Genomic DNA, 27,901 nt, shown 5'->3' on the forward strand with positions numbered 1-27,901 from the left:
GCCATTTGATTCCATTCGTTAAGGACGTTGATGCACAAAAGTTAGGTGAAGTTCGTGGCTCTCCATTCGCCATGACGCATAGATAAATAATAAATGAGGCCATGATGAGGACTTCTACAGATAAATAAATGAGGACCGAGAAAGGTAATGGATCAACGTGTCATTCAGCGGATATTAATTAGAGATTAAAAATGGAGCAATTTACCCAAATAAATAAAATAGGTGAAAGTTTTATTCAAATACACAAAATAGATATTTCTTACTTGATTGTGCATTTTCACATTTTTATGTAAACCGTGGCAAGCTACCACGGTTTTCAATTTTAACATAAACCGTGGCAGCTAGCAACGGATTATGTGTTGTGTGGTTTGTGTGTAAATCGTGACAAGCTCCAACGGTTTACGAAGGGAGAATGCGAGGCATAAACCGTGGCAGGCTCCCACGGTTTATGAAGGAGAAATTTTGCTCACAGTGTGCAGTCTAAGTGATATGTTATCTGCTATGTATTTGATAGTTTAAGCGGTTTGAGATTCTATGATATACATTATTTCCGTCACAGTTATCATGCGCAGTATAAATGATACCATATTGATGCAATCAAACATCTAAAATAAACGGATTTTATTCATATGAAATTAATGCAGAAAATCAATATGGTGACATTCATATACTTAACCAACCATATATAACTCAACTGAACAGTTCATAAAACAAGTAAAACAACAAGGTAATGACATCTACGCATCCCCACGGTAGTATGTCTCGCTGGTCACAGTTCCTCCGCGTATGCCCAGCCTGACGGCATAGCCCACAGCGCTTCGGCTGGTTCTCCAAAGACTGATCCATACTACCACGGATCCTGGTTGCCCTTGGACGACCTTCCTTTGCACGCCTCATGTTAGGATCAGGAATGATGGTTGGCCCAGCATATGGAGGCCATAGGCCTTCCGGGATAGGCGGAACAAAACCCTGCTTGTAAACGTTGAAAACTTCACTCATACGATACACCTCGTGAACATAAGACGCCTAATTAAGGCGGGAGTAGGCGCAACATGCAATGGCGTGGCAACAAGGATAATGCAGCGTCTGAAAGTGGCCACAGTCGCATCTATGATCTTTAAGGGAAACTCTATAGCTACCCATCGAGAAGTGCCCGGTTGGTGTTGTCTCGGCCACGGTGTACTCAGATTGATGCCTGTCGTATAACGTGACAGTGAAGCACCCTGAGTCTCTTAGATTCCGATCAATTGCCTTGGCCAATGCCTGGCAAAATTCATTACCAGATCCGAGTTGTGCCTCTGCTGTTTGTCCCCGTACCACAAAAAGCTGAGCAAGCCTCCCGTAAGTTGACTGAACCAACACTGTGACCGGGAGGTTTCGAGTTCCCTTTAGCACCGAGTTCACACATTCACTGATGTTGGTTGTCATGTGCCCGAACCGTCTACCACCATCCTCATGTTGGGTCCATTTGTCGTACTCCATCCGATTGGCCCATTCACACATTGCTGGATTCTCAGTCCGCATGATGTCAAACCAGTAATAAAATTCTGCTTCAGTCTTTGTGTAGGCAGCATTCACTAACATCCTCCTTGAATCTTTGTCTTTGAAAGTTAGGGCAAAATTCGCTGCCACATGCCGAATACAGTACGCTCGGAAAACACGTGGAGGCAGCCACCCAGTCTCAGGTGCCTCAAGCGCTGCCTTGATCCCGTTCTGCCTGTCAGAGATTACAAGGATACCCTCCTGAGGAGTCACATGCTCTCGTAGGTTGGACAAGAAGAATGACCACGACTCTGCATTTTCTCCTTCTACAAGGGTTCGCAATGGGGAGGATGTTGGAGTTCCCATCCTGCGCTATCGCTAACAGCAGTGTCCCTCCATGCTTGCCATACAAGTGGGTACCGTCAATACTGACGAGGGGCTTGCAATGACGGAATGCCTCGATATAGGGTGGGAATGTCCAGAATAATCGGTGAAAGTACACCGTCGACTCATCAACCTTACCACGAAGCCGAACAGGAGAGGTCTTCAACACAGTTATTGTTCCGACCATTGTTGACTGTACTCCTAGCATCCAACGTGGCAACTCCGCGTACGACTCTTCCCAATCTCCATATATTTGTGCCACTGCCTTCTGCTTCGCCATCCAAACCTTCCTGTAACTAGGCCTGAAACCATAATAGGCTTTTGTAGCTTGTTGCATTACCTTTACCGTAACTGTAGCATCTGCCCTAACCAACAGAAGAATCCTCGCACAGATGACATGGTAATCCAGCTGACGGTGATCACTGGAAATAGAGGTTGCCAAGCATGTGTGTGGCCCGTTGTACCTCCTAACCTCCCAAGTGCCCTTTCATGCACGCAGCGCAACGCGAATCAACCAAGTACAACCCTTGTCGAATTGCTTGCATTTTCCATGATACTTCAGATGATCTGATTCGATGACTCTGTACTCAACACCTCGCCGGATGCTATAGTCCTTCACACTCAGCACAGCCTCATCTTTATTCTGGAAAGATTGCCCAATCTAAAATTCTATAGAAGAGCCCCCGACTGTGTTACCACCATCCTCCTGTTGACCCAGAACCTCCAAGTTTAGTGTGCAAAAGTGTGGAGGGTACTGTTGAGAAGCAGAACTTAAAGGCCCATGCTGCGCATGTGGATTGGCACCTGTGTCGTCGTCGCTGTCACCAATGATATCGACAGGCTCCTGGTCAGAGTCATCGTCACACATTGTATTCTCTACTCTATCAGGTTCACCAAAGCCTTCCATATAAGGTAACTGGCAACCACCGGTGCCCACGACATCAGGCGGCTCAAAGATTCCTGCATTCTCCAACTGTACAGAACCAACAACAACCGTTCGCTCTAAATCAGCCGCGAACGTAGGGGAACCCACCAGCGGAAGATACGGTCTGACCGCAGGCATCGAACTAGACGCACCTCCCGCGGCAGTCGAGCTATGAAATGGAGCTGATGCCCCAGAACTATCGACACCAACCTCCAACTTTGCAAACAACTCGTGAATTCGGATCTCTGGAAAACTCCTAACACAATGGAACAGAACCCTAATATCTTCATCAGCCGCTAGCACAAAGGTATCATACTGAACACCGGTCGAGATAACTGCGATGGGAATCTTGTAGAATAGCTTCTTCACCCACTTCATACCAAAGACGCCAAGCTTCTGCAAGATGCTGTTCTTTAGATCTGACAAAGTGCTTGACGAACTGATGAACACACTCAGTGGTTCTTTGTCAGTGAACTTCACACCATAGCTTTTGCTTTTTTTAATTTTCCCAAAGCAATGCACTAAGGCAAGAACACTCTCCTCCTCACTTGCCATTGTGAGAATGATCTCTTATGCAAGTAGAATTTCTCTAATCACATATATATAGAATTTCGGTGTTCCTAAACCGTTGTAATCTACAACGGTTTATGATCAAAATTTCTCCTTCATAAACCGTGGGAGCCTGCCACGGTTTATGCCTCGCATTCTCCCTTCGTAAACCATTGGAGCTTGCCACGATTTACACACAAACCACACAACACATAATCCGTTGCTAGCTGCCACGGTTTATGTTAAAATTGGAAACCGTGGTAGCTTGCCACGGTTTACATAGAATTGTGAAAATGCACAATCAGATAAGGAATATCTATTTTGTGTATTTGAGTAAAGTTTTCACCTATTTTATTTATTTGGGTAAATTGCCCTTAAAAATATATATGTATTTATTTTTATAGGAAATTAATAAATAAATATTTCTTTATAATTAATAAATTTAACTAAATTAATAACTAATAATTTTAATTATTAATTTTACATAAAAACAACTATAAATAAATTTTTATCTAATTAGAAATGCAATGGAAACAAATTTTAATGTTGATTAGTATTTTTTTCTATATTATTTGTTTTTAATATTAAAGTAATGGATAAAAATAAAGAAGATAAAAATGTTATTTTTTTACCATAAAAAAATTGTATAAAAGAGAGAGATACAGAGAGTAATTAAAAGAGGTGTAATTGGAAAAAAATGAATATTCAACATAACAGATTAAAGATAATCTAATTAATTGAAAATGGTGATGAAATTTGAAAAAAATTGGATTTTAAAATTGGAGGAAAAAAAGGGTATATTTGGTGAAAATGATAAAAATTACATTGCTATTAAGTTTTAAGAGAAACATAGTTTCAATTGAAAAGAAACGAGAAGATAACGTAAATTTTGAAATTCTCATTACGCAAACACTAATTTTTCTTTTTAAAAAAAATTGAAACTCCAAAAAACAAACAGCACCAAAATATAAGATGATAACAAATTATCCAAATTCTAAAAAAAATATAAAAAAATTATCTAAAAACTAATAAAAAGAATCATCCAAATTTAAAAAAACATACAAAATATAGGAAAAAGAATCATTCAAAGTAATAAAAAGAATCATCCGAAATGTAAAAAAAGAAACATAAAAAACTAGTTAAAAAAACATTCAAAACCAAATAGGAGGAAGAGGAGAAGACTCGCAGAATGGCCGGCGACGACGTCGTAGACGGCATTGCATGGACAGTGGAGAGACTCGCGGTGGCGTGTTGCGACAAATGGAGGAGTCGCCATAGATTGGAGTAGTTAATCGCGCGTCGCGAATGGAAACCTGGTGGTGGCTGCGTCGCGACGGATGGATAGTTGTGGGGTGTGAGTGGCAAGCGATGGGGAGTCGTGAGCGTCAAGGGTGCGTCGGGCGAGCGATGGGGAGTCGCGATGAGACGCGAGGAGGGTGAAATAGAAGTGCAATGGTGGCTGTCTTTCCTGCGCGAACGGTAGATAAAATGACGGAGAAGGATGCAAGGATGACCGGCGATGACGCGCAAGGAAGGTGCTGCAGCGACGCTAGCAGCGCAAAGATGAGACCGCGATAGCGTGGGGCATTGAGAAAAGGAATTAGGATTTGTGGTTTTGTGTGGTAAATGTTGAGTGGAAGTGAAAATAAATTAGGATAAGTTTTGATTCAAAAAATACCATTAATATCAATTAATAAAATTTTGAATTTTAAAAAATAATTTAAAATTAATTATTATTAATTGAGTTGTTCAATTCTTAGTTGGTGGATACTTAACTTCTTATACTTTTCCATTAACATATTATTGAATTGACAATATGTTATTTGTATAGTAAACAATTTGAGGTCCATTTATATATCAATCCAACTATTATTAGATTAAATTATAGATTATATTTATCCTTTAATTTATTCATATTTTTTTTCACTATTAATATTAAAAAAATTAATTAGATAAAAATGTCAAAAATATTTTTTTTTTAAATATTTTTTAAAAATTAAAATTTAATAATCAATTAAATTGTATTATTTTTATTAAAATTAGATCGAACAAATAAGTTTAACTAAAAAATTAATAAATTAAATTTTGTATCGATATAAATTAATATTTTTTTATAAAAATAAACACAATATCTCTATTATAAAAAATTACTAAAATACTTCTACTTTATATATATATATATATATATATATATATATATATATATTAATTTTAAAAATTCTAAATCCTAATCTTACGACGACAAAAAAAAAAGAATTAGAATTTAGAATTTTTAAAATTAATATATATAATAAGAATATGTTAGTCATTTTCTATAATAGGAATATTATAATTATTTTTTATAAAAATAATATAATTTAGACTAATTTAAAATTTAATTTATTATTTTTCGGTCAAATTAATTTGTTTGACTTAATTTTAAAAAAATAACACGAATTAAATTTTAATTATTAAAAAATATCTCTAAAAAAAATATTTTAGACATCTTTATACGACTCCCATTAAAAAATTATGTAAGCCGTGGACACCACCTTTGGTATGAAATAATAAATAATATTTTTTTTATATTTATCATGAATGATGATAAGAGAAGGGTAAATATGGACGTAAGTTGTTGAGCACGTACAGCCACCCAACATTTTATATCCTCATGCGCATAACACATGTACATATGACCACGCTAATGAAATAATTATTATATTTTATATGTTTTAATTATTATTGAAATAATTAAATAATATTATTAGATATAATAATAATAAATATATAATTATAAATATTGTATATCAGAAGGATTTCACTTTTGTTCTCATATAGTGATATAAATAAGAAGGTAAGTGATAAATCTTAAATTTGATCACTATAATAATTATCTTAGCAAGATTATGATGGTCGCCACAAATTATTCTAATAAGATAGGATTAATTTGGGTTATTATCTCAAACATATTACTCGTTGCATAATCAAATTTTATCAATCTTCAAAGTTTTCTTATTTATACTAATGAATGAAAGTTTAGGTTAACTTAATATAAAGTTAATAATTAAAAATTATTAAATAATTTAATAAATTTAATTAAATTATTATCTAACAGTTTTCATCTATTAATTTTATATAAAATCAACTACAATTGAATTTTCACCCACACAATTGTAATATTACGTTTTTTTTAAAAGAAAAAAAGAACTCATTCCTAATAACTTAGCTATTTGACTCAACATTGATAATAGACAAAGAACAAAAATGATATCAATAAGCTTTATTTGTTACCACATCTGATGAAGCAACTATTTTTTGTCAACATGCATGAAACTTTGGCACTTAAAGAGTTAACGTTCTTGTTCAGCAATTCATGTGCAAGACTAGAGAGTGCCTTGGTAGAAGAGCCATTTTCACTGAGTGCAGCAGCAGCAGCATAACTCAATTCTTGAGTCCTCTTTCTCATTTCCAACCCTTCTTCATTACCGTGGTCCATGATTCTCTTCACAACTTTGGCAATTTCTTCTCTGTTCACAACCCCATCCTCTTCACCCTGTGGCCTCACTGCAACTCTGAGCACATCCGTGAGCAGAAAACAATGCTCTCAAGCGTTGAGTTCCAACCACAATGACTCAAGAACCCACCTGTAGAGCCATGAGCAAGGATCTCAATGTGGTGCCCATGATGGAACCACTAGGCCTTGTTCTTTCGTTCTCTCCACAAAACCTGGTGGCAAGTATTGAATTGGATCTTCCTTTTGTCCAATAACATAACCGGAACTCGGAATGTTGTTTGGGACTCTCACTATCCACAAGAATTTGTGTCCACTCAATTCCAATCCAAATACTATCTCATTTACTTGTTCCTGAGAGAGTGTTTCACCACTCGCAAAACATATATACAACACAGATTTTGATGGCTGATGGTTCAATCATGCAACACATTCATGAATCTTCTCATCTTAGTTTTGGTTGGGTTGAGCAACGATGGGTCCAACCAGAAAAATAGAACGAGAAGGATGAGAACCGTTGTGTAAAGCTCTCATGGCCTCTGGTTTCAAATCATTGAAGGTAAAAAATAGTGTGTAGATTTCACCTGATCGACGAAACAAAATCGGATCTAAAAGGTCCTTCACCTTAAAAGAAGTATAATCACAACTAGGAACAGCCATTGTTCGTTTCAAGTCAAGAAACTCGGGTTCAGATTCGAATTTGAAGGAAAAGCTTTCATCAAACTTTGGAAAGAAAAGAACGAAGGAGAGTGTTGCAGCGCCAGAGGCAAATGCAACGTAGAAAGAGATGTTGAACTCTTTAGCGAGATGAAGTACTTCGAGGGAGAACACGTCAAGAACTAAAGCAACAAGGTTAGTTCGAGAACTCAATGAAGCTAATGCGTCTTTGAGAGAGGGGAGAGTGTGGCGAACGGCGAGGATCATCTGGGGAACGGGGTGGTGGGTCTGAATATGAAGGTCTTGAATGTTGACCGGAGGGAGAAAAGTGAAGTCAATGTTTGAAGGGAGAGTGTTGATGATGGCGATGGTGGAAGGAGAAGGAGGACCAAGAGTGGGAATAAGGAAGGTGACATGGAAATCATCTCTGTGATGAAGAAGAAAACGCTTTGCAAACTCAAGAAGTGGTTTTCTTCATCTCCATCTCCAACTCCAAATTCATGGAATTTGCATGCATTTATAAATTATAAGAAGCGGTTGTGATTTGTCCGGGTGTTACACAAGTTCAGGCGTCAGGATCATATGAAAGTGAGAGCTAAAATAGCAAAAATGTTTATTACTTTTTATCATCACTTAATTATTTATTTAATTTTTTTAATTTAATTTATTTAATTTAATAATTTAATAAATTATTTTATTTTATATTTTAAATATTAATAATAAAAAATAATAAATTCTCTTAATTTTTTAATATTTTTTATTAAAATATAAACATGTTAAATAAATTATTTAACAATTTGATGCCAAGAAATTTTCATGCGATTAATAATCAAATATATTAGATTATCAAAAGAGAAAGGTTAAGATTAATAATTTTTAATAATATTAATGCATATTTTAAATTAATATTCTATTTTTAAAAAAAATTCCAAAAACTAATAATTTTAATTTATATTGATCAGTATTTTTAATTTACAATCTAATATTCTTAATTTAGTAATTTAATATTATATTTATAGCTAATATTTTTAATTATTGCTAATTAATTATTGGTTATAAACAAAGTTGTGTTGATCCTGTAGTAATATTTTTATATTTTTATACTATTAATTTAGACTTTAAAATTTAGGAAAGATTTAGAATTTAGTATAAAAGTATTTTTATTTAAAAATTATAAATTTTATTGATCATTTAATATTGATATTAATATGATTAATCATGTATTTGAACTATTTAAATGATTTTGTCACACATTTAAGTATTTTTGTCAAATATTCATATAAAATGTGTATAAATTACTCATTTTTTCTTTACGTATCTCTTTTTATTTGTTGTTCTTTTTATTGTTGTTGGTATTGTTGTTTTTCATTTTTCCTTCTCATCCTCTTTCTTCTTCTGGTATTATTGCATTTTTTTCCGCTAACATTTTAAAAAATTGTAAAAAATATATGTATAAAATATATATGTTTTTCCATTGAAAAATTATATTTGTCCCGATATTTTATTGTGTGAAAATATTTATTTTATATATATTTTTTAACATTTAGAATAAAATTTTGATATACTATTAGTATAAAATAGTTGTATATATGTATTATATAATACTACTATATCATAAAAAATAAACTACCTTAATTGCATTCGTGTGAATAATTATCTAAAAAAATAGATGTAATTAGATAATTATGTAAAATATTTTACATACTATTAGTACATTAAAATTAAATTCTATTTTGTATGTAATAGTATAAGATAAAAATATATATTAAATTAATTTAACAAAAAATAAAATATTATTATAGTGTTATTTAATTAATAAATTTATTTAATTGAAGCTTATATCCTTGAATTTTTTTTACTCAACTTTAATATTTACTAGTAAATTAGAAAATTTTGTACTAGTCATGTATTTTGATAATTAATTTTCAAGCATAAATTAAATTAAAAATCAATTGAAACAATAACGCATTTGTACTTTTATCCATCTAAATAACTAACTTTATTATTATTATTTGAAATTAATTTTCGATCTTTCTTTTATTAAATGATTGAATATTTATTAAGTAATCTATAAAATATACAACGAGAATACAAGAGATTTGGTGCATAACTTTATTTTAAAATATAATTTATTATATATAATTTATAAAAAAATATATTTTATTTTTATTATTGATTAAAAAATAATCTATTTATCATTTTAATTAATTTTATTTATTTATTTATTTATTTATTATTATTATTATTATTATTATTATTATTATTATTTCTTTTATAAAAAGGTGAATTAATAACTATATTTTTCTATGATATTATTTAATATAATAAAAATTTATGTTAATGTTTAATATTTTTATATGCTACATATTTGTCTTTATTGTCTAAAATGTCTGGATTCATCATTTGACAATATAATATAGAGGTGAGCTTTGAAATTGAAAGATGAAATGCATAAAACATTATTGTGCGGTAGAAGTTCATTTGAAAAAAGTTTTTATATGTCATTTATAATTAAATAATATATTTTTATTATTATTTAAATTAAATTTATAATATTAAATAAAAAGATAATAATAATAATAATAATAATAATAATAATAATAATAATAATAATAATAATAATAATAATAATAATAATAATAATAATAATAATAACGACGATGATAACAAAAGGAGAAGAAAAAGGAAAAAAATCACACAAAAAGAGAAAGAAGAATAAAAAAAATAAAAAAAAAAGATAAAAACATATAAAAATATGCAAAAGATAAATATATATAAATTTAATTTAGTTGAATTTGGTTAAGAGAATTTTGACTGTCTAATTTATCTGTTGTTTAAACATTATATTCTCATTCTATTTTTAGATGTAATCTTTATGTAACTTACTCAATAAAATAAGTTTCTACCGAAGTCAAGAATTAATAGTTAAATATTTAAAGGTTAAAATTCATAAAATAAATTGCAATAATTTTTCATCATTCTATTTAAAATGTACGCCAAGCAATTTTATATTTATTATATTATATTATATCATATATAAATTTCTAACTGAAGTGATAGATTTTTGTTTATTTCTATTTTTTTTTCTTTTTAGATTGTAACTGTTAAGGTTCACAAATATTGGACGGAAATATATAATAAGGAATTTGGCTACGGCATTCTTCCACATTCTAGACTCGAGAGTGACTTTATTTACATCGGAATATTGGAATATCTTTTCCGTATGTCGTAATCAATTTGAATTAAAAAGCTTGCTTTGATAAAAAAAAATATATGTTTATATTTTTAAAAGTATTTAAAGATGAGTTTTTTAAGTCGATTTAAAATTAAAAGATTTAATATAATTTTAAGGATAAATAATATGATTAAATAAAATAAGACTTACGTATAACATTATGTAAAGGCTAAACTGTTACAAGTTAGAAGAAAAAAAAATGGCTATAAATTATAGCGGTTTATGAGGAGAGAATAATAAAGTAGAAATTGTTAATGTAAGTCATAGCAGTTTATATAAAAAAAAAAAATTAAAAGCATAAACCGTGATGAGTGGTGATGGTTTATCTCTAAATATTATCCTCAAGAAAAATAAAAATAAAAATCTTTTTTATAATTTATTTAATTTTTTTCGTTTATTTTTTACCACAAAGTCTAAATGTATTTTTTTTATAATTATGTATTTGTTTTAATTTATTTATCTTATGAAATCTTAATATATTTTTTTATCTTTGTATTATGTATTTTTTATATTATAGAAAATAAATATTTTATTTATAAGAGATAATAACATTATTCATATTTTAATAATGCTATTTTTTTTTTTATAAATTCATACAAAATATAATGATTTTAAATTTTTTAAAATCATCTATGGCGCCCTTGACTCTAAGAAGTTGATTATATTTTATTGTTCAAGAGTCTAAGATAGATATGGGATTTGGCATGGTCACCCTTGCTTTATAATGTTTGTTGTGTGATGTGATTATTAAGTCCTTATTCTAAGATGTCTATATTTAAAAGGGATATATAAGTGAGAAAAAATTTTTTAACTTTATACTATAATAAAATATACACAAAAATTATACATAAAAATAATATTTAAAGATTATTTCTTATATTTAAAACTGTATAGTTTTTTATTGGTTGATTTTCTGTAAGGTTAGCCTGCACTATCAAATTCTGATAAATTGCACAAACTTGTTGTTCCAAGGATTTGCCTTTCATTTGTTATTTAATCAACGAAGTCATTCATTTCTGAAAAAGTATATACATAGATATTTTCTTACTTATTTTTTCATTTGTTTTTGTGATAGGGTGAAAACTTAGGTGGAGTTGACTTCACGTGAAGTTGATATCTAAGAGTCGTTAGATAAAAATTTAGTCAAATCAGTCAAATCATCTAACGACTCTCAATAATCAACTTCACATTAAGTTGACTGCACTTGAGTTTTCACTTTATGATAATGCATGTGGATTATATGAATCTTTGTACTATGAAAAAATATCTTTTTTTGAGAAATTTTAAATAAAGAGAATTTTATGTAGATATTTTTAATAGGAAGCTAAGAGAAACGGTAGGTATATATGGTCGAAAGAATATTATATATGCATTGTTTTTTATATAATTTTTTGTATATTTTTATTTTTGTACTAAATTATTCAATCAGAATGGAAAAAAAAAAGTTTTACAAATATAGACACACACTAAGATGTTGAGTAGCTATGAATTGAACAAGCTAAGTGATTCATTTATTCGATGGTCGGACAGGTAGTTGAAGAATTATAGTATGCATATGTGAAGTCCATGTGTCAGGGATAATAACACTACTCAAATTTATTGGTATTTATTTTGGTGAGAAATAGAGCTGATAATTGGTAGGTTAAGATATGGTTTGGAGTATATTTTAATTCGATTTGCAAGTTAATTTTTTTTAAAAAAAAACTCTATCTTACTTTGCGGTTAAGAATTTTTTTATTATAATTCTATTTGTATCCTAAAATTTTAAATTCTATCCTATTTTATCTGGAGAAAATTAATTTTTTTTTAAATAAATATAAAATTTAATCATTTCAAATTTTATGCATATTAATAAAAAACTGAGTGATATAAGAGCGTTAGAATTTCTAAATTCACTTAGTGTAATACTAATATGTGATATCTCAATCTGACTTTTTTTTAATTTTATTTTTATTTTAAGTTAACTTTATAAAAAAAATAAATGTCCTAAGTTAGTAAATTAAATGGTTGTGAGTTTAACATTATTTATTTTTAAATTTTTATTTTAATTTATATTATGTATGTGATAAAGATTATATAAATTTTAAATTTAAATTTTATTTAATTTATTAAATTTTAATAATTATAAAAACAAGACGGTTACCTACAAAAATGAGTTAGAATTTAAGTATACATATTATTATAGGGTGTGGCAAGATCTAATAAAGCAAAAATTCGCCCTTGGCCACTTTATTGTCATCCCTACATGTGATGTGAGACCAATGATCATGTGAAACTCGATAAATTAAAGTACAATGAAAACAAAATTTTAATGGAAACATTAGTTAGTTGTTTAGACTCTAGAGTTGTGTTTAAGAGAATGACTGAGATTGGTATATAGGGACTGAATTAAGTTTTTATATTGTATTTGATGTAAAATATATTAGAATGAGTTATATCTCAATATTATATTTAGTTTAAGATAAATATAGAAATTGAGTAATAAATTTAAAATTTAAAAAAATTAAATAAAAGTATTTTTAAAAAAAATATTATAAAAATTTCAATCTTTGTTTTTAAAAATTTCAATTTTTTGTGTCTCTGTTTTTTAAGAATATTAAAAAAAAACTGAAATTTTATATTCCAAAATTAAAATTTTAGTTTCAATGTCAATACTCAATTCCAATTTTTAATATTAGTCTCAGTTCCAAAGAATAAATGCAATCTAAATGTCATTTTTATTTTATCTTAGCTTGAATCAATGCATGCCTTGTGAACATTAATGAAAGAAAAATATTCTCTGTATATTGAAAAGTAAAAATTAGTTGTTAAATTAATTATTATATATTTATGTATTTATATATTTTGAAATTAAAAAATACTCAAATTTATTATAGTATAATAACAATCATATTATTTATATACAAAATATTAATTATTAAATTAATTTTTTATATAAAATATATATTAAAAATAAATTAAACAATATATACTTTATATATAAATATATAGTAATTAATTTTCTCTCTATATATATATAATATTTTTTAATAATTATATTTGTAATAAATAAATAATAAGATTTATTTATAATAATACACTAATTTTTTTATAAAATATTAAGTATATATTTATATGTGTATATAATGGTTAATTGATAACTGAATTTTAGTGATCTAGCATTATTGTAATAGAAGATATTATGAAATCATTAATTAAGCTAAGATTAGTTCAAACTAATAATGGAAATTACATAGGCAACATCTTTAATTTAAACTTCCTAATGGAGTATGGTTGAAGACTTGAAGTAGTGTCACCCATCCAAATATTAACTAAAATATCATTTTCAATCAGAAACTGGATATCAAATATAGCATAACAAACGCATAGACTATTATATTATTGGTGGCTAATTTTAGTAGCTGATTTTGTAATTAGCATTTTTCTTTTCCTTATTACTAGTGATAGAAAGAAGAGTAGCATGGCATGTGACATGGTGGAAAAGTATCTAGCATATGACATACACCAGAAGCACACAAATTAAGCAATGCTCTTGAGGCGCCATTTTTGTGCAAGGCTAGAGAGTGCCATGTAGGAGGAGCCATTGTGTTTGATTGCAAGAAAAGCCGCATCACTCAACTCTCTTGTTCTCTTACGCACTTCCAACCCTTCATCGCTTTCCATGATCCTCTTTATAACCTTAACAACTTGGTCTCTTGTTACTATGCCATTTTCATCAGCATCACCTTGCTCTGGCCTCAGTGCCACTTTGAGCAAATCTGTGAACAATGTCGCATTCATTCTCTGCTCTGCAAACAGTGGCAATGCAATAATTGGCACACCATGGATGATGCTCTCCATTGCCGAGCTCCAACCACAATGGCTCAAGAAAGCCCCGGTGGAGCCATGAGCAAGGATCTCAATTTGTGGGGCCCATGATGGAACCACCAAGCCTTGACCTTTGGTCCTGTTCAAGAATCCTGAAGGCAAATACTCTAATGGGTCATCATTTTTCGTTACAATAAGATAACCAGATTCAGAGATTTTGCTTGGGGGTCTTAGAACCCACAAGAATCTATGGCCACTTAACTCTAAGCCATGTGCAATCTCATTGAGTTGTTCATGAGAGATTGTTCCACCACTCCCAAAGCATATATATAACACTGACTTTGGTGGCTGATTCTCCAACCATCTCACGCACTCTAACTTGTTCGCTTCATTGCCTGACTCGGTTTGAATAATGGGTCCAATGGGACAAACAAAAGGAGCAGTCTTCTCTTTTTGTATGGATCCTATGGTGTCTCCTTCTAAAGAATTGAAGCTATTCAAAATGACAACATCAACAAGAGACAGGGCTTTGCATACATCGAGATAGGATTTGTAGACCTCACTTGATCTTGGAAAGTGAATAAGATCAGGAAGATCCTTCACCTGAAAAGAAACAGAACAACCTGAAACTTTCACAGGTTTTGTTAAGTCTAGAAATTCATCATTGCTATTATTATCACTCTCTTTGTCAAGCATTGGAAAAGAAAGAGAGAAACAGAGTGAGGTAGCTCCTGCAGAGTAGAGAACGCAAGAGAAAATGTTGAATTCTTGAGCAAGAAGGAGCGAGTCGATTGAGAAAAAGTGTGAAACCAAAGCGACAAGGGTAGTGCGAGAAGTAAGAGAGGTAAGTGCTTTGCGGAGAGAGGGAAGAGAGAGTTGAACGATGAGCTTCATTCGTGGAATGGGGTGAGTAGGAGGGTTGTGAAGTTGGTCCATGGTGATGGAAGGGAGAAAGGTGAAGTCCATGTTTGAAGGTAGAGCGTTGAGGATGGCTATGGTGGAAGAAGAAGGAGAGCCCTGTGTTGGAACAAGGATTGTGACATGGAAGAACACACCATTATTGTTATTATGAAGAAGGAATCGCTTTGCAAACTCAACGAATGGAATCAAATGGCCATGGCCAGGGCATGGAACCATTGCAATGCATACCTTCTTTTCCATACTCACTCGATCACACAGCTTTACACACACACACTACCCTTACTATGTTATTATGTTCTTCATTGACAAGTGACACTCTATATATACATTCTAAACTTTAATGGGGTAGGTTCATCATTTTGTTTCTAGAAGCATGTGAAGTTGCTTGATACCATAAAGTAGTAATATTTATCTTTTATATATACATTTTTTTAAAGTGAATTCTACCTGCCTTTTCTAAAATAGAAAAAAATTACCAAAAGTACTTGTAGTTTATGAATATTGACAAAAATATCCCTAAACTAAAAAAATTAACAATGTATCCATAAAAGATGGGTTTCGTATGACAAAAGTATCTAAATTCTAATTTTTTGTTTATTTTTTAATAAAATTTTCAAACTAACCCTACCTTCAATCTCAATTAACTTTTTCAACCTTCTATAACTCAACCTGCACCTTAAAATCCTTGTCATGGAGTTCGAAATTACTCCTACAATAGACCAAGCCAAAATTAATAGTGGTAGTTATGATAGAGGACTTCGACCAATTTTTAACAGATAAATTCAATATGGTGAACTCTTTTCCATTTTTTTCGTCACATCCCTTTAAACAAAGAAAGTCCCCCAAAATTAAGAAAAAAAAGGAGAAAACAACTGAAACGACCTTTATGTTTCTTTCTCTGGTTTTTCATCAATATTGGTTAATTCTGTTATTTATTTTGGTGCTACAATCCTCTATTGCGTTACTATTCAAAACTCCTATCATAAAGGTTTATTTCGTCTGTTGTAAGAGTAGTTCCAGACTCTATGACAATGATTTTAAAGATACATGTTGGGTTGACGAAGGTTGAAAAAGTGAGTTGAGATTAAAAGTGGGATTAGTTTGAGAATTTTATTAAAAAATAAACAAAAAATTAGAGTTTGGATACTTTTATTATATGAAATCCATTTTTCATGGGTACATCGTTAATTTTCTTAATTTATGGATACTTTTGTTAGTGTTCGTAAACTTCATAAGTACTTTTGGTAGTTTTTCTTTTTAAAATAAATCCTTCTAAAATAAAGGATAAATTACCTCTGATGACATATATAATAATTATTGAAAAATTATTCTTCTATCAGAGCTCTAAGATCACATTATCTTCTCTTTTCTTTTCAATTGACGCTATGTTTCTCTTGTAAGTTAATAGCAATATCATTTTCATCATCCCCACAAAATACACCTCTTCTCCAACTTTAAAACTCTAATTCCTCTCAAATCCAATCACCATTTTCAATCAATTAGGTTAGGATTTTAAACTTGTTCTTACACTTTCAATCTCCAATTTCAATGAGCACATCTATCAATTTTTCAATTCTCTTCTTCTTAAGATTTTTTTTCTGGTATTTTTCTTAAAATTTAGTTGGATCAACAATGGTACTCCTCTTTAAGTAATCACCCCATAGCTTTGTATAGCTATATAACCAAAAAAATTAAAATATTAGTTAGTCATAAAATAATGAGTCAATAATTACTATCTTAGAATTTTTATTATTTGAATAATAATTGAAAGATAATTTAAGAGTAATTAAAGATAAAAAATATCTTGATGTCTCTTTCACACACTAATTACCATTATTTTTAATTAATATATCGTAAATTTTTATCCGTTTTTTAGCATAAAAAATATCTTGATGTCTCTTTCACACACTAATTATCATCATTTTTAACTAATATATCATAAATTTTTATCCGTTTTTCAGCTCTCTCTTTTCTAGAATTTTTCTTCGATCATATTAAAGATAATAATTAGATTTGACGATCTCATTCGGACTTTAAAATTCTAGTTAAAGATAATTTATCAATAATTACTGTATATGTTATAAGAGATAATTTACCTTTTATTTTAGAAAAGATATAGTAAAATTTACCTATTTATATTTATACTATTATATGTAGGTGTAGTCTATGATGGCCACAAGTTTTAGTGCCTATGGTGGCTATGGACTTTACAAAATGATATTTTCAACCAAACAAAATGAAAAATTGAAGCACGTTTCAGTTTTATTAATAAATAATGACATGTTTATGAGTGTAAATAAAAGAAAAAAATTAGACCATTTATCATATTTCTTGACAAAAAAATGATCTACTTAAATTTTAATATTAGAATAATTATCTGCACACCTAGTAAATTGAACATCCGATATATCTATTATTCATATTATTTAATATTTTCATTGTCTACTTATACTTTTTTTTATAATTAATAATTTTAAATTTCACTTGAGTAATATTAAAATTTAATTAATAACAGTAACTTTAGACTTCAAATTTTTTATTGCAGAATAAAATGATTATTTTAATTAAAAATAAAAGATATAAATAATTATTTATTAACGTGAGAAAAAAATTAATGCAATGTAAGTATTTTTAGATACTATCATTTTTAAAATTTTGGGTATTAGTAGCAACTCCATTTTCAATGACGAGAGAAAACGATAGATCAATTTTTTGTCAAAAAATATGATAAATGATCTAATTTTTTTTCTTTTATTTACACTCATAAACATGTTATTATTTATTAATAGAACTAAATCGTACTTTAATTTTTCATTTTATTTAGTTAAAAATATCATTTTATAAAATTTATAGCCACCATAAGCACCAAAACTTATAGCCACCATAGACTACACCTTATATGTACGAAGAGAATAAACCATTATTTTAAATGGGATCATTAGGGTTTATATTTATAATCAAACTATAAGATTTGTTGTTTTTTGGGTTTATGTTCCATTACTGTTAATAAAAATACTGATACTAAAAAAAGTGATTAAAAATATTTGATTATTTACATATGAGGAAGGTTAGAATATCAATAAAATTTATTATTTTTTGTTAACAATTAATTAATGTTTAAAAGTGTAAGTTAAAAGTATGTTGTTAGATTATAAAATTAAAAAAATTAAATTGATGATTGTACAAAAAATTGTTGATACGGATTGTGAGATGAATAAAAAATTTAGTGGTTAAGAAGTGATAAAATTAAATTTTTAGAATGATAAATGATAGTACCTATAAAAACACTCTAATATTTAAATCAGAATAAATTTAAAAATATGTATAAACATTAAAAATGTATAATGTACCTGAGATTTGAAGAAGCCGCTAACTTCTTTTATATAGTTTACTAGTGTTAAACCCGTGCGATGCACGGGCTTATATTTAAATTTGATAAGTTAAATTAAAAATAATATTTTATAACTATATATTTTTTTAAATTTAGTATAACACTATCATCGTAGTTATATAATAAACGTGTTAAATATGTTGTTTTATCTTTATTCAAAGTAAAATATAAATAGAAAAGTTTGAAATTTATAATATTCTTAAACCATAAGGAGGGAGACATGAAAAAAATAAGAACATATATAACTGTAATAATAGCATGTTAATTTTACACTAAATTTTGTATAAAAAGCTAATAAAAATTTATCGATCGATAACCTAGTATCTTACTAACTTCATTAGAAAAGCAATTGGCATAGGATGTTGTGCTCCTTGTTACACATTTCATTTCAAATCTGAAAAAAGAGTTATAGATAAATTAGTAATATCTATATTAAATATTTGTACAAAAGTATAAATCATAACATGCTATTAAAATAAAAATAATATTATTCTTACCTAAATATTATTAAAAATCTCTTTGAACACGACATTTGTTGTTGATGACTTTGGATTGCCGTCTTCATCTAGAATTAAAACCCTGAGGCCACTGCGACTCTTAACTCTTGACAAAGCAACATAAAGTTGTCCATGGGTAAACACTGATTTTGACAAATAAAGCCTACATGTGATAATGATTGACCCTGACTCTTGTTAATGGTCATTGCAAAGCATACTGTCAATGGAAATTGTCTCCGTTGGAACTTAAATGGCAATCCTGAATCTGAAGGGATCAAGTTCATTATTGGAATGTACACTTTATCTCCAATATTTCTACCGGTCACTACTGTCGCTCCAATTACATTGCTGCCAAGTTCGTTAACTATTAATCTTGTCCTGTTGCATAAACCTGAAGTCTGGTCTATGTTTCGCAGTAGCATTACAGCGACTCCTGGCTTCAAAGTCAACTTGTGATTGGGTAGTCCCGAACATTTGATGTCATTTAGGAACTCTGGTGTGAACCACTCTTGTTGTACATCTTCATTCTCATCAGCTTGACATGTTGTGTCAGAGCTCAAATACTCCTTTTCCATCCCTGGAAAGATTGTCAAGACAAAATCGTTTACCTTCTCGACACTCTCAAGCGTGGGTGCAAGAATTGCCCTACTCTGAAAATACCTGTAATCTGACATGTTTTGCAACAAATTTGGATATGCAAAGTCTACCAAATGAGAGAGAGGGTCATCAGTAGTTGTAATCAATAGATCATTTGGAATTTCAACTTCTGATTCATCACCAACAACAGAGCCAATATTTCCATTTCCAACATCAAGTATCCAATTAGCAAATCTCTTCATTTCACCTTCATCTTGATCTGAAGAAGACATTAGAAGCCTCATATTCGTATGCAGTTTCAGAACCTTACAAAATGACCACAGATGGGATGAGTTAATAGCGGATGCCAATATATCGTGTCTACTTCCTTTCGGAATCACCGGAAGTATCTGTCTGAAATCACCTCCTAGAACAACAACCTTACCACCAAATGGTTGATGTATCTTATGTTGATCGGTAACTGACATAAGATCCCTGAGCGTCCGATCAAGTGCTTCAAAGCACATTTTATTGAGCATTGGAGCTTCATCCCAAATTATTAATCTACTTTGGATGAGCAGCTCAGCCTTCAAACTGCCATGCTTGATGTTGCAAGTAGATTCATCAGTAATTGTAATGGGTATTGAAAATCTAGAATGAGCCGTTCTGCCACCAGGTAGGAGTAAAGAAGCAATTCCACTGGATGCGACATTTAAAACAATTTTTACTCTAGACCGAATAGCAGAAGAAAGTCCATTCCAAATAAATGTCTTACCACACCCACCATGCCCATAAACGAAGTAAAAACCACCAGAGTCTGTAACAACAGCATTGAGTATCTCATCAAATACTAACCTTTGCTCATGAGTCATCTTTTGTTCTGTATATAAGTTTGTATGAGTCAACTCATTTGTGTCATATGCTAACTCCTCCTCTATTAGCTTATTCTGAAAAAGGCGAACATGAGACATCTCAGGATATGGCATTGATTGATAGTCTCTTAAAGATCTCGCATTGCTATTGAGTATCTTCTCAATCTCAATAAGGCAGAGGTTTTTCAATTCGTCATCAGTCATGCTTAGTCCTAGAAAAAGCACATAGTGGTTTTATGAAATATTTAATAAATAATTCTAAAATAAAATTATTAATATTCTTAATAAAAATAAAGATAATAAGAGAATACAATCTTGATATATAAAAAAAGACATAGTAAAATACCTTGGTTTTTCAAAGCTTTTCTCCTCTCATATAGTATTCCATTAGCCAATAATGTCCAAGTTGCATTCCAAACACGCTCTGGGTTGCTAATGCTATTAGATATCAGTAGCATCGCAAATAATTTTCTCAATTGATGACCAGATGCAAGTTCAGCTACCTCATTAATAGCTGCAATGAATTCCCTATCATCGCACAGTAGTCCCATGGAATAGCAAGCATCTTGGAAGCTAGAATATATAATTCCATTAACTGTCCTAATAGACTCATATGTTGTGCAACCTCTCTGAACAGCTAACAAAATTCTCATATAATAAATATCACCTGTACCCGGTGGAGCATAATTTAACCTCCCGATAGAATACCATCTTTTGCGTGGATGCCACACCCTTGATTCTCTATCATAAACAAATTGATTTGGAAACTCAGCATACGTCAAAGTTTGACCTGCTTCAAATTTTTTATTGGCCTCCATCCATGCTAAGAACATTGTACATTTTCCTTCCTCTTCTTCCACGATTTCTTCAAGATCGTCATCATCTTTAAAGATGATATTTTGCTCTCCAGGCAAATGAAAGGTTAATCTCATCACTGAAGGCCACCTTTGATGAATATCATACGCTAAGGTTCTCCACACAGCCTCACATGCAGACAAATATCTGCAATCATAGAATTGTTTGATCTCATCAATAACCTGAGCATCCTCTCCACTGGAAGCTTCCTTTGTAACTCTAACTGCTACCCTGTCTGGACCTTTATTCACATACTTGAACAAATATTTGATAGCATTCGACTTGTTGCAGTACTCTACATTAACATGCGCTTGATAAGACATCAGTAGATATGCATTGTATGGAACCACATTCCTATTATCCATATGGACTCCCTTCTTCTCAGTAACCACCCCTGTGTCTCGTCTTCTATATGATGGGTATCCACTATCATCGATAACTGTGGTTTTACTGAATGTCTTGGGATAATATTTGGTGCAGTACCCATCTTTCATGCAGGGAGATTTTGAGAATGCTCTACCACATGGTCCATGAATCATATATGTAGATACAGCTCTAAACAATTTTGGATGCTGAGCAGGATCTGGCAACTCTGAAGATATTAATTGATCAATTTGAGTTGTCGTTGTTATCTTATGGTCTCCACTTAACCACAAAAGAATGTGAGCATGTGGTAGACCTCTTTTTTGGAATTCCACCGTATACATCCCTTATACCAAAAAGACAAAAAAAAGTTATATGTTATATTTAAACTATCTATTTTATGTATGTGCTTTGATAAATTAAGGGTGATAATAAAAAATCAACAATACGTTAAGTAAGAAAATATTTTGCCATTTATTTTATAACAATCTAAATGAATATTTCTCTAAAAATAAGGTCGGATGATGAGCAATACCTGCATCTAGCACTCCAAATGGAATTCCTTGCTTAAGATCCGAGATTATCATGTCAAGCTTAATTTTGAATACTCTACACGATATATCCGGCCGGTCTTCAACCTTTAAGTTCCTTGGATTGTTAACCCTGCCAATCTCTTGCCAACTTGAGTTACATGTCATTGTGATGAAGAGGTCTGGATATCCATATTTCTTACAAATTGCCATAGCATCTTGACAATTATTAAACATGTATCTCATGCCACCAGTGAAGGACGCAGGTAGGATGATACGCTTACCTGCTTTAGAAGCACGTGTCTCACCCCTAACAACTGCATCTTGAATCCCTTTGTATATATCACTCCTCACCTTGGTTTGGTTGTTTCGGTAGTAGGTCAACCTTTGTGCTTCAATCATAGAAAAGCAATCAACCAAGAACTGCTGAAATAATCTTCCACCATTGACAATGGTTGCATACTCGACCTTTCTCTCTTGTATTCTAAATGTTATGAACTCCCTTAAACTCACACGCTGTCTCTTTCTATTTTCATCAGCCCTATGAGATTCTCGCAAAGGAATGTCTTCTTGGTAGCCATCTTCACCGTAAGGAAACATCATAGGGTACTGAAGAGGAATAAATGCGGTGTGTGTCTCATGAATCCTTTGCAGATGTCCAGACTTTAATTGAACTATAATATCATGCCCTGCATCTCCAGAATCAAAATCTCCTACTATTAGAGCTGCGACCTCGTTAGAAGATGGTAAATTGTAGACTCTTGCATCCTTTGATCTTTTTCGGTACAACCGTAGTCTTATATTTGCGATATCTCCTTGATTCAGGTAGTTTCTCACTATCCTAAATGTGTGAGCAAGAACATTATGTTGATCGATCATGTCCTTGAGATCTAGAACTAAGGACTGGTCAATGTTGTTGTTGTTTGTTCTTGAACTGTATAAAACATCAATTGAAAAATATTAGTATTCATAATTAACCAAAATCAAAGTACGAACTACCTAAATAATTTTTTAATCAGTTTGGAATGCATGATACAAACCTGAAAATCTCTATCCTGTTTGAGACCTCATTTTCTGTATCATAAATATATAACTGCACAAATTTTGGTCTTTGTCCCTCAATTGGTACCAAGCTTCCAATTCTGTGGTAGTTTTGTCCACTCACAATGAACTGGGGAGGACCTGTCCCATCATTGATAGAGGTCTCTATTTTACCTCCGAGGGACGTGAAGCAAAACATGCTATTATAAGTTCTTATATTATCCTTAAAGTGTTTGCTTCTCTGGTCTGCTCCAGATAATAAACCTTGCAAGAGCTGAGGTGGACGTTGCAAAAACGGCAATTGTACCTTCCCTCGCATACAACATATTGAGAACTCAATATTGGATCCTGTTTTAGACTTTTCTGATCTCTCCTCATACCACATCATGGCGTCGCAATGCCGACAAAAAAATTCTGGGTCACCAATATCTATCACATCTAATAATCACCAAGATAATAAATTATGTTTCAGTTATATCTGAAAAAAATACTTTATATAAAAATATATCTTTCTTTCACCATGTTAGGTATAAAAATAATATTTATAAAAGATTACCGAATACTGCAATTTATAGATTAAAAAGATGAGATCATATAATACAATTTTTTTGTGCCAACCTCAAGGTTTAAGTTTTATATGCACACTAATCAAACAATAAGAATTACAATATATCAATGTTCAAATACAAAAATCATAATATATAACCATATCTTAGTTTGAATTTTAAAAACTTGAACACTAAACGATAATTTTTTGTTTATAAAAAGCATAACAATAGTAAATAATAAACTGCTGATATTGCTACTTCTTAGATTACCTGTATTCTCAGCAACATCGAATATGGCTGGGTATTCAATTTGCACAGAATCATCTAATATAGTCGTGTTTTCAGTAATATCTTCAACTTCTTCAAAAAATTTTGAAAGATTTATAGCCAATTCCTTCAAGAATGTTTTTCTTTGTCTCAGGTGTCTTCCTTTTTCAGCTATGCACACTTCTTCTAATTCTTTAGTATCTAAATTTGAATTAGATGTACTTGCTCCTGTAATCATTAGAGATAGTAAATCAAGCACTTTATATTATAAAAAAAAAGAAAAATGAATATATATTAAATGTTTGAATCAGCTGAGTTATGAATATATATTATGAAAGTAGTATTAAAGATAAAAGAAGTAGAATTTTAGCTTTATGATAATTACAATCTATCATGCTTATCTTACCATGTCTCTTTTGAAGTAGCATAGTCTTTCTATTCAGTCTTGCATCCCTTTGCAATCTAATTCGATTTGAGTACTCCAATGAATCTATAATAATTATTTAGCATATATCAAAGATTGTTTTCAAGAGACCAATTGAAAAGTTAAATGTTTGGTCTTTAAGTAATAAAAGCATATATTAACATACGCTGGCTTTGCAACTGGTCGATATTGTTTGATGTTTGTTGAAGCTGTTGTTGACTTGTCTGATGACATGGGCTATCATATGCTTCGCATGTGATACCTGAATTACTAATATCACTAATATTGGAACATCGTTCCTTTTCACCTACAGAGTGTAGATTAGTAGTTGGAGACCTTGATCGATATGGTGTTGGGTTATTATCTAATAAGATAACTCGAGATATTAGTTTTTTGAACATATTTTTTGTTAAAGTTTATAATTGAATAAATAGTAGGAAAATCAAAATACATAAAGTGCATGTACATTCACATAAGTAAGTTCCAAAAAAAATCATCCAAAAATTAACCTGTATTGAGTCCATTTGTAATGTTCGACAACACCGATTGAAAATGCACATCATTGGAACCATCACTCGAATTTCCTGTAATTTTTTCATAAACAAATTTAGTAACATATTACAAAAACAATGTAAATTAATAATTTATTACTTGTCAATAGCTAAATAATATATAGAAAATATTGTATTTTATGGGTTTTCATTCGTCCAAAATACTCATGACATGTTAGTTATTTTTTGTATGAAGTCTACCTTGAATTGTGGTCCGCTTTGTATTTTCTTTGTCTTTTAATATCAATTTTCTCTTCGATCTTGCTTCTCTTTGGACTTCTTGCATCTTTCAATATATACCTGGAAATACCAAATAAATAATTTTTTTAACTAATTAAAAATATATATACCTTATACCTAATACATTTTTATTATCAATTTTTTTTATATTATTAAAAAAAATAAAGTACACAGGAGTACACATATGGCGGCGTTTGTTTTTGGTATACATATCGATCAAAACATAGATACGGGAGTACATAGGAGTACATGTATAGTGCTTGAATACTGAGACAAAAATGATGAAAGACATGGTATGGATTTAAACATATTTTATGGAAAATAATATATATTTTTATGGAAAATAATAATGTATGGATTTAAACATATTTTATGGAAAATAATATATATTTTTTTTCAAAAGTATCTTTTTTCAAATAAATATAAGTTTAATCTCACGATCAATAAATTCAACTTACAGTTAAAATCTTTTTTTTTTTATTTCCTTAAATAAAGAGATTGAAAATGAATAATTTATAAGTAAAAAGAGAGAAAAAGATGAAAGTACCTCTATTGTTGTGCTGAGATAATATAAAAAATAACAATGTAAACGAAGTAAACAGAGAAATTTATAAATGTGACAAATCAAAAAAATTTAAATTTAAAAATCAAAACGGTTAAGAAGTCACTTAATTAGGAATTAGTATTAGAATTTTAAATTTCAAATTTTTAAATAGAGTTTCCTAATTAGCTAGTTTATTTAAAAATTTTTAAATAAACTTTCTTAATTAAACGTTTGTTGTTTATTAAGAATATAGAAATTTGTTAATTTACAAATAATTTTTATTAGTTTTGTCATAAATAGTATCAATCCTATTATTTATCGATAAAAATAATAAAATTAAATATAATCTAAAAATTAATAACCTTATAAATATCGTAAATTTAGAAAAAAATATTTAAAAAGAGAGAAAAAGATGAAAGTACTTCTATTGTGGAGAAATAATCTAAAAGATAATAATAAAAATTTATAAATATGGCAAGTAAAAAAATTTAAATTTAAATATTGAAATGGTTAAGAACTTACTTAATTAGAAATTAGTATTAGAAATTCAAATTTAAAAATTTTAAATAGAATTTTCTAATTAGCTAATATAAATTTTAAATTTTTAAATAAAATTTTCTAATCAAACGTCCGTTGTCTATTAGGAATATAGAAATTTGTTAATTTAAAAATAATTTTTTTTAGTTTCATCATAAACAGTATTAACTTTATTATACTTTTTCTAAAATTTAAACAGTATTACATTTTTTTAAATAGTATAAATAATTTCACGTCTTAATAAGACTGATAATTCTATTTACTTTATTATACTCCTTTGTAATTAGCATAATAACTTATAAATTATATAAATTCTTAAAAAATATTATCAAATTGCTTACGTAAAAATTCAAAAAAAAAGTATATTTGAATTTAAATTTAAAATTCTAAACATAATACTTTAATTAAAAATTATAATTAGATTTTTTTTAAAAAATAAATACACATTAAAAATTAATAACTAACTTAATTGTATCAACAATAATTCAAAGAAAAAATTTATAACTTTATGACATTAAATATTAAATTAGATATTATCAGAATATCAACGGTGAAAATCAAATTAAAAATAAAACCACAAGTAATAACCAAATAACTTCAATTTATATTTAAAAAAATTCTAAATTCCAAACATAAAAATAGAAAAGAACCAAAAGAAAAATAACAACTCAAGAAAAGATAATGTTTCCACCAAAACAAACATATGCTTGACATTATTCTATAAGATAGACTCTAAAAGGGATTCCAAAACATGTGCATCCAAATTCTCAAGTTTCTTTCTCAATCTTGATCTTCTTGGAAGTTGAGGTATCACCTTCTACCTTCGATTCTTCCGACTCCGAGCATAATCGCTTAGTTGGTGTAATAGCATTTTCCAACAATTCGGATTCATCATTGGCAGCAACTTCATTGGAGAATTCAAGCAACAAATTCTGTACAAAATACCACGTTAAATTAAAGACTTCTTTCTAACCTTTGATTTTATAATTAATTATTAATTATAAAAAAATTAATTTCTAATTTTGAGAGAACAAACAAAAAAAAATTATTTTTTGAACAAATACCTTAGCACCTTTTACTTTCTTCCCTTCAATGATTGAGGATGTTTTTGAAATTGGAAGCAAACCACCGGTGTAGTCAACATCCTAAAATTATAATTAATTATTAATTATAAATTAGATACTACTAATGACCAAGGAAGCAAAAAATAAATTA

At 29.8% G+C, this 27,901-nt stretch overlaps 4 protein-coding genes across 4 annotated transcripts; all 4 read right to left on the minus strand.

Annotated features, from left to right (window-relative positions):
- Nucleotides 1-1,026: 1,026 nt before the first annotated feature.
- On the minus strand, nt 1,027-2,203 carry LOC112721122 (uncharacterized). The gene is made up of 2 exons (XM_025772195.1): nt 1,903-2,203; nt 1,027-1,808 (listed from the first exon to the last, which is right to left on the minus strand). The coding sequence occupies exons 1-2, from the start codon at nt 2,201-2,203 to the stop codon at nt 1,027-1,029; spliced, it is 1,083 nt and encodes a 360-aa protein (XP_025627980.1).
- A 4,396-nt stretch (nt 2,204-6,599) lies between these two features.
- Nucleotides 6,600-9,128, minus strand: LOC112721132 (hydroquinone glucosyltransferase-like). The gene is made up of 4 exons (XM_029289819.1): nt 9,118-9,128; nt 7,317-7,914; nt 7,046-7,184; nt 6,600-6,883 (listed from the first exon to the last, which is right to left on the minus strand). The coding sequence occupies exons 1-4, from the start codon at nt 9,126-9,128 to the stop codon at nt 6,600-6,602; spliced, it is 1,032 nt and encodes a 343-aa protein (XP_029145652.1).
- Nucleotides 9,129-14,069: 4,941 nt separating this feature from the next.
- LOC112718125 (hydroquinone glucosyltransferase-like) lies at nt 14,070-15,704 on the minus strand. Its single transcript, XM_025770025.3, has one exon. It carries the CDS (start codon nt 15,688-15,690, stop codon nt 14,242-14,244), a length of 1,449 nt encoding a protein of 482 aa, XP_025625810.1. The 5' UTR covers nt 15,691-15,704; the 3' UTR covers nt 14,070-14,241.
- A 4,799-nt stretch (nt 15,705-20,503) lies between these two features.
- LOC140176495 (uncharacterized) lies at nt 20,504-27,830 on the minus strand. The gene is made up of 13 exons (XM_072208035.1): nt 27,813-27,830; nt 27,501-27,618; nt 25,324-25,398; nt 24,981-25,121; nt 24,797-24,880; nt 24,394-24,618; nt 24,132-24,137; nt 23,575-24,013; nt 22,540-23,468; nt 21,625-22,350; nt 21,133-21,453; nt 20,690-20,998; nt 20,504-20,580 (listed from the first exon to the last, which is right to left on the minus strand). Exons 1-13 carry the CDS (start codon nt 27,828-27,830, stop codon nt 20,504-20,506), a joined length of 3,468 nt encoding a protein of 1,155 aa, XP_072064136.1.
- Between the last annotated feature and the right edge of the window lie 71 nt (nt 27,831-27,901).

Source organism: Arachis hypogaea, chromosome 2, assembly GCF_003086295.3.
Source record: "Arachis hypogaea cultivar Tifrunner chromosome 2, arahy.Tifrunner.gnm2.J5K5, whole genome shotgun sequence".
Lineage (NCBI taxonomy): Eukaryota > Viridiplantae > Streptophyta > Magnoliopsida > Fabales > Fabaceae > Arachis > Arachis hypogaea.

Coding starts and splice junctions, on each gene's coding strand:
- LOC112721122 (XM_025772195.1), bottom strand. CDS start 2,203: ATGCAACAAGCTACAAAAGCCTATTATGGTTTCAGGCCTAGTTACAGG. Junction 1,809..1,902: donor GCCCCTCGTCAGTATTGACG/GTACCCACTTGT, acceptor GAACCCTTGTAG/AAGGAGAAAATGCAGAGTCG.
- LOC112721132 (XM_029289819.1), bottom strand. Junction 7,185..7,316: donor CTTCTCGTTCTATTTTTCTG/GTTGGACCCATC, acceptor ACACTCTCTCAG/GAACAAGTAAATGAGATAGT. Junction 6,884..7,045: donor AATTCAATACTTGCCACCAG/GTTTTGTGGAGA, acceptor TCAGAGTTGCAG/TGAGGCCACAGGGTGAAGAG.
- LOC112718125 (XM_025770025.3), bottom strand. CDS start 15,690: ATGGAAAAGAAGGTATGCATTGCAATGGTTCCATGCCCTGGCCATGGC.
- LOC140176495 (XM_072208035.1), bottom strand. Junction 25,122..25,323: donor TACAAATGGACTCAATACAG/GTTAATTTTTGG, acceptor TACACTCTGTAG/GTGAAAAGGAACGATGTTCC. Junction 20,999..21,132: donor AAAAGCTTTGAAAAACCAAG/GTATTTTACTAT, acceptor TGCTTTTTCTAG/GACTAAGCATGACTGATGAC.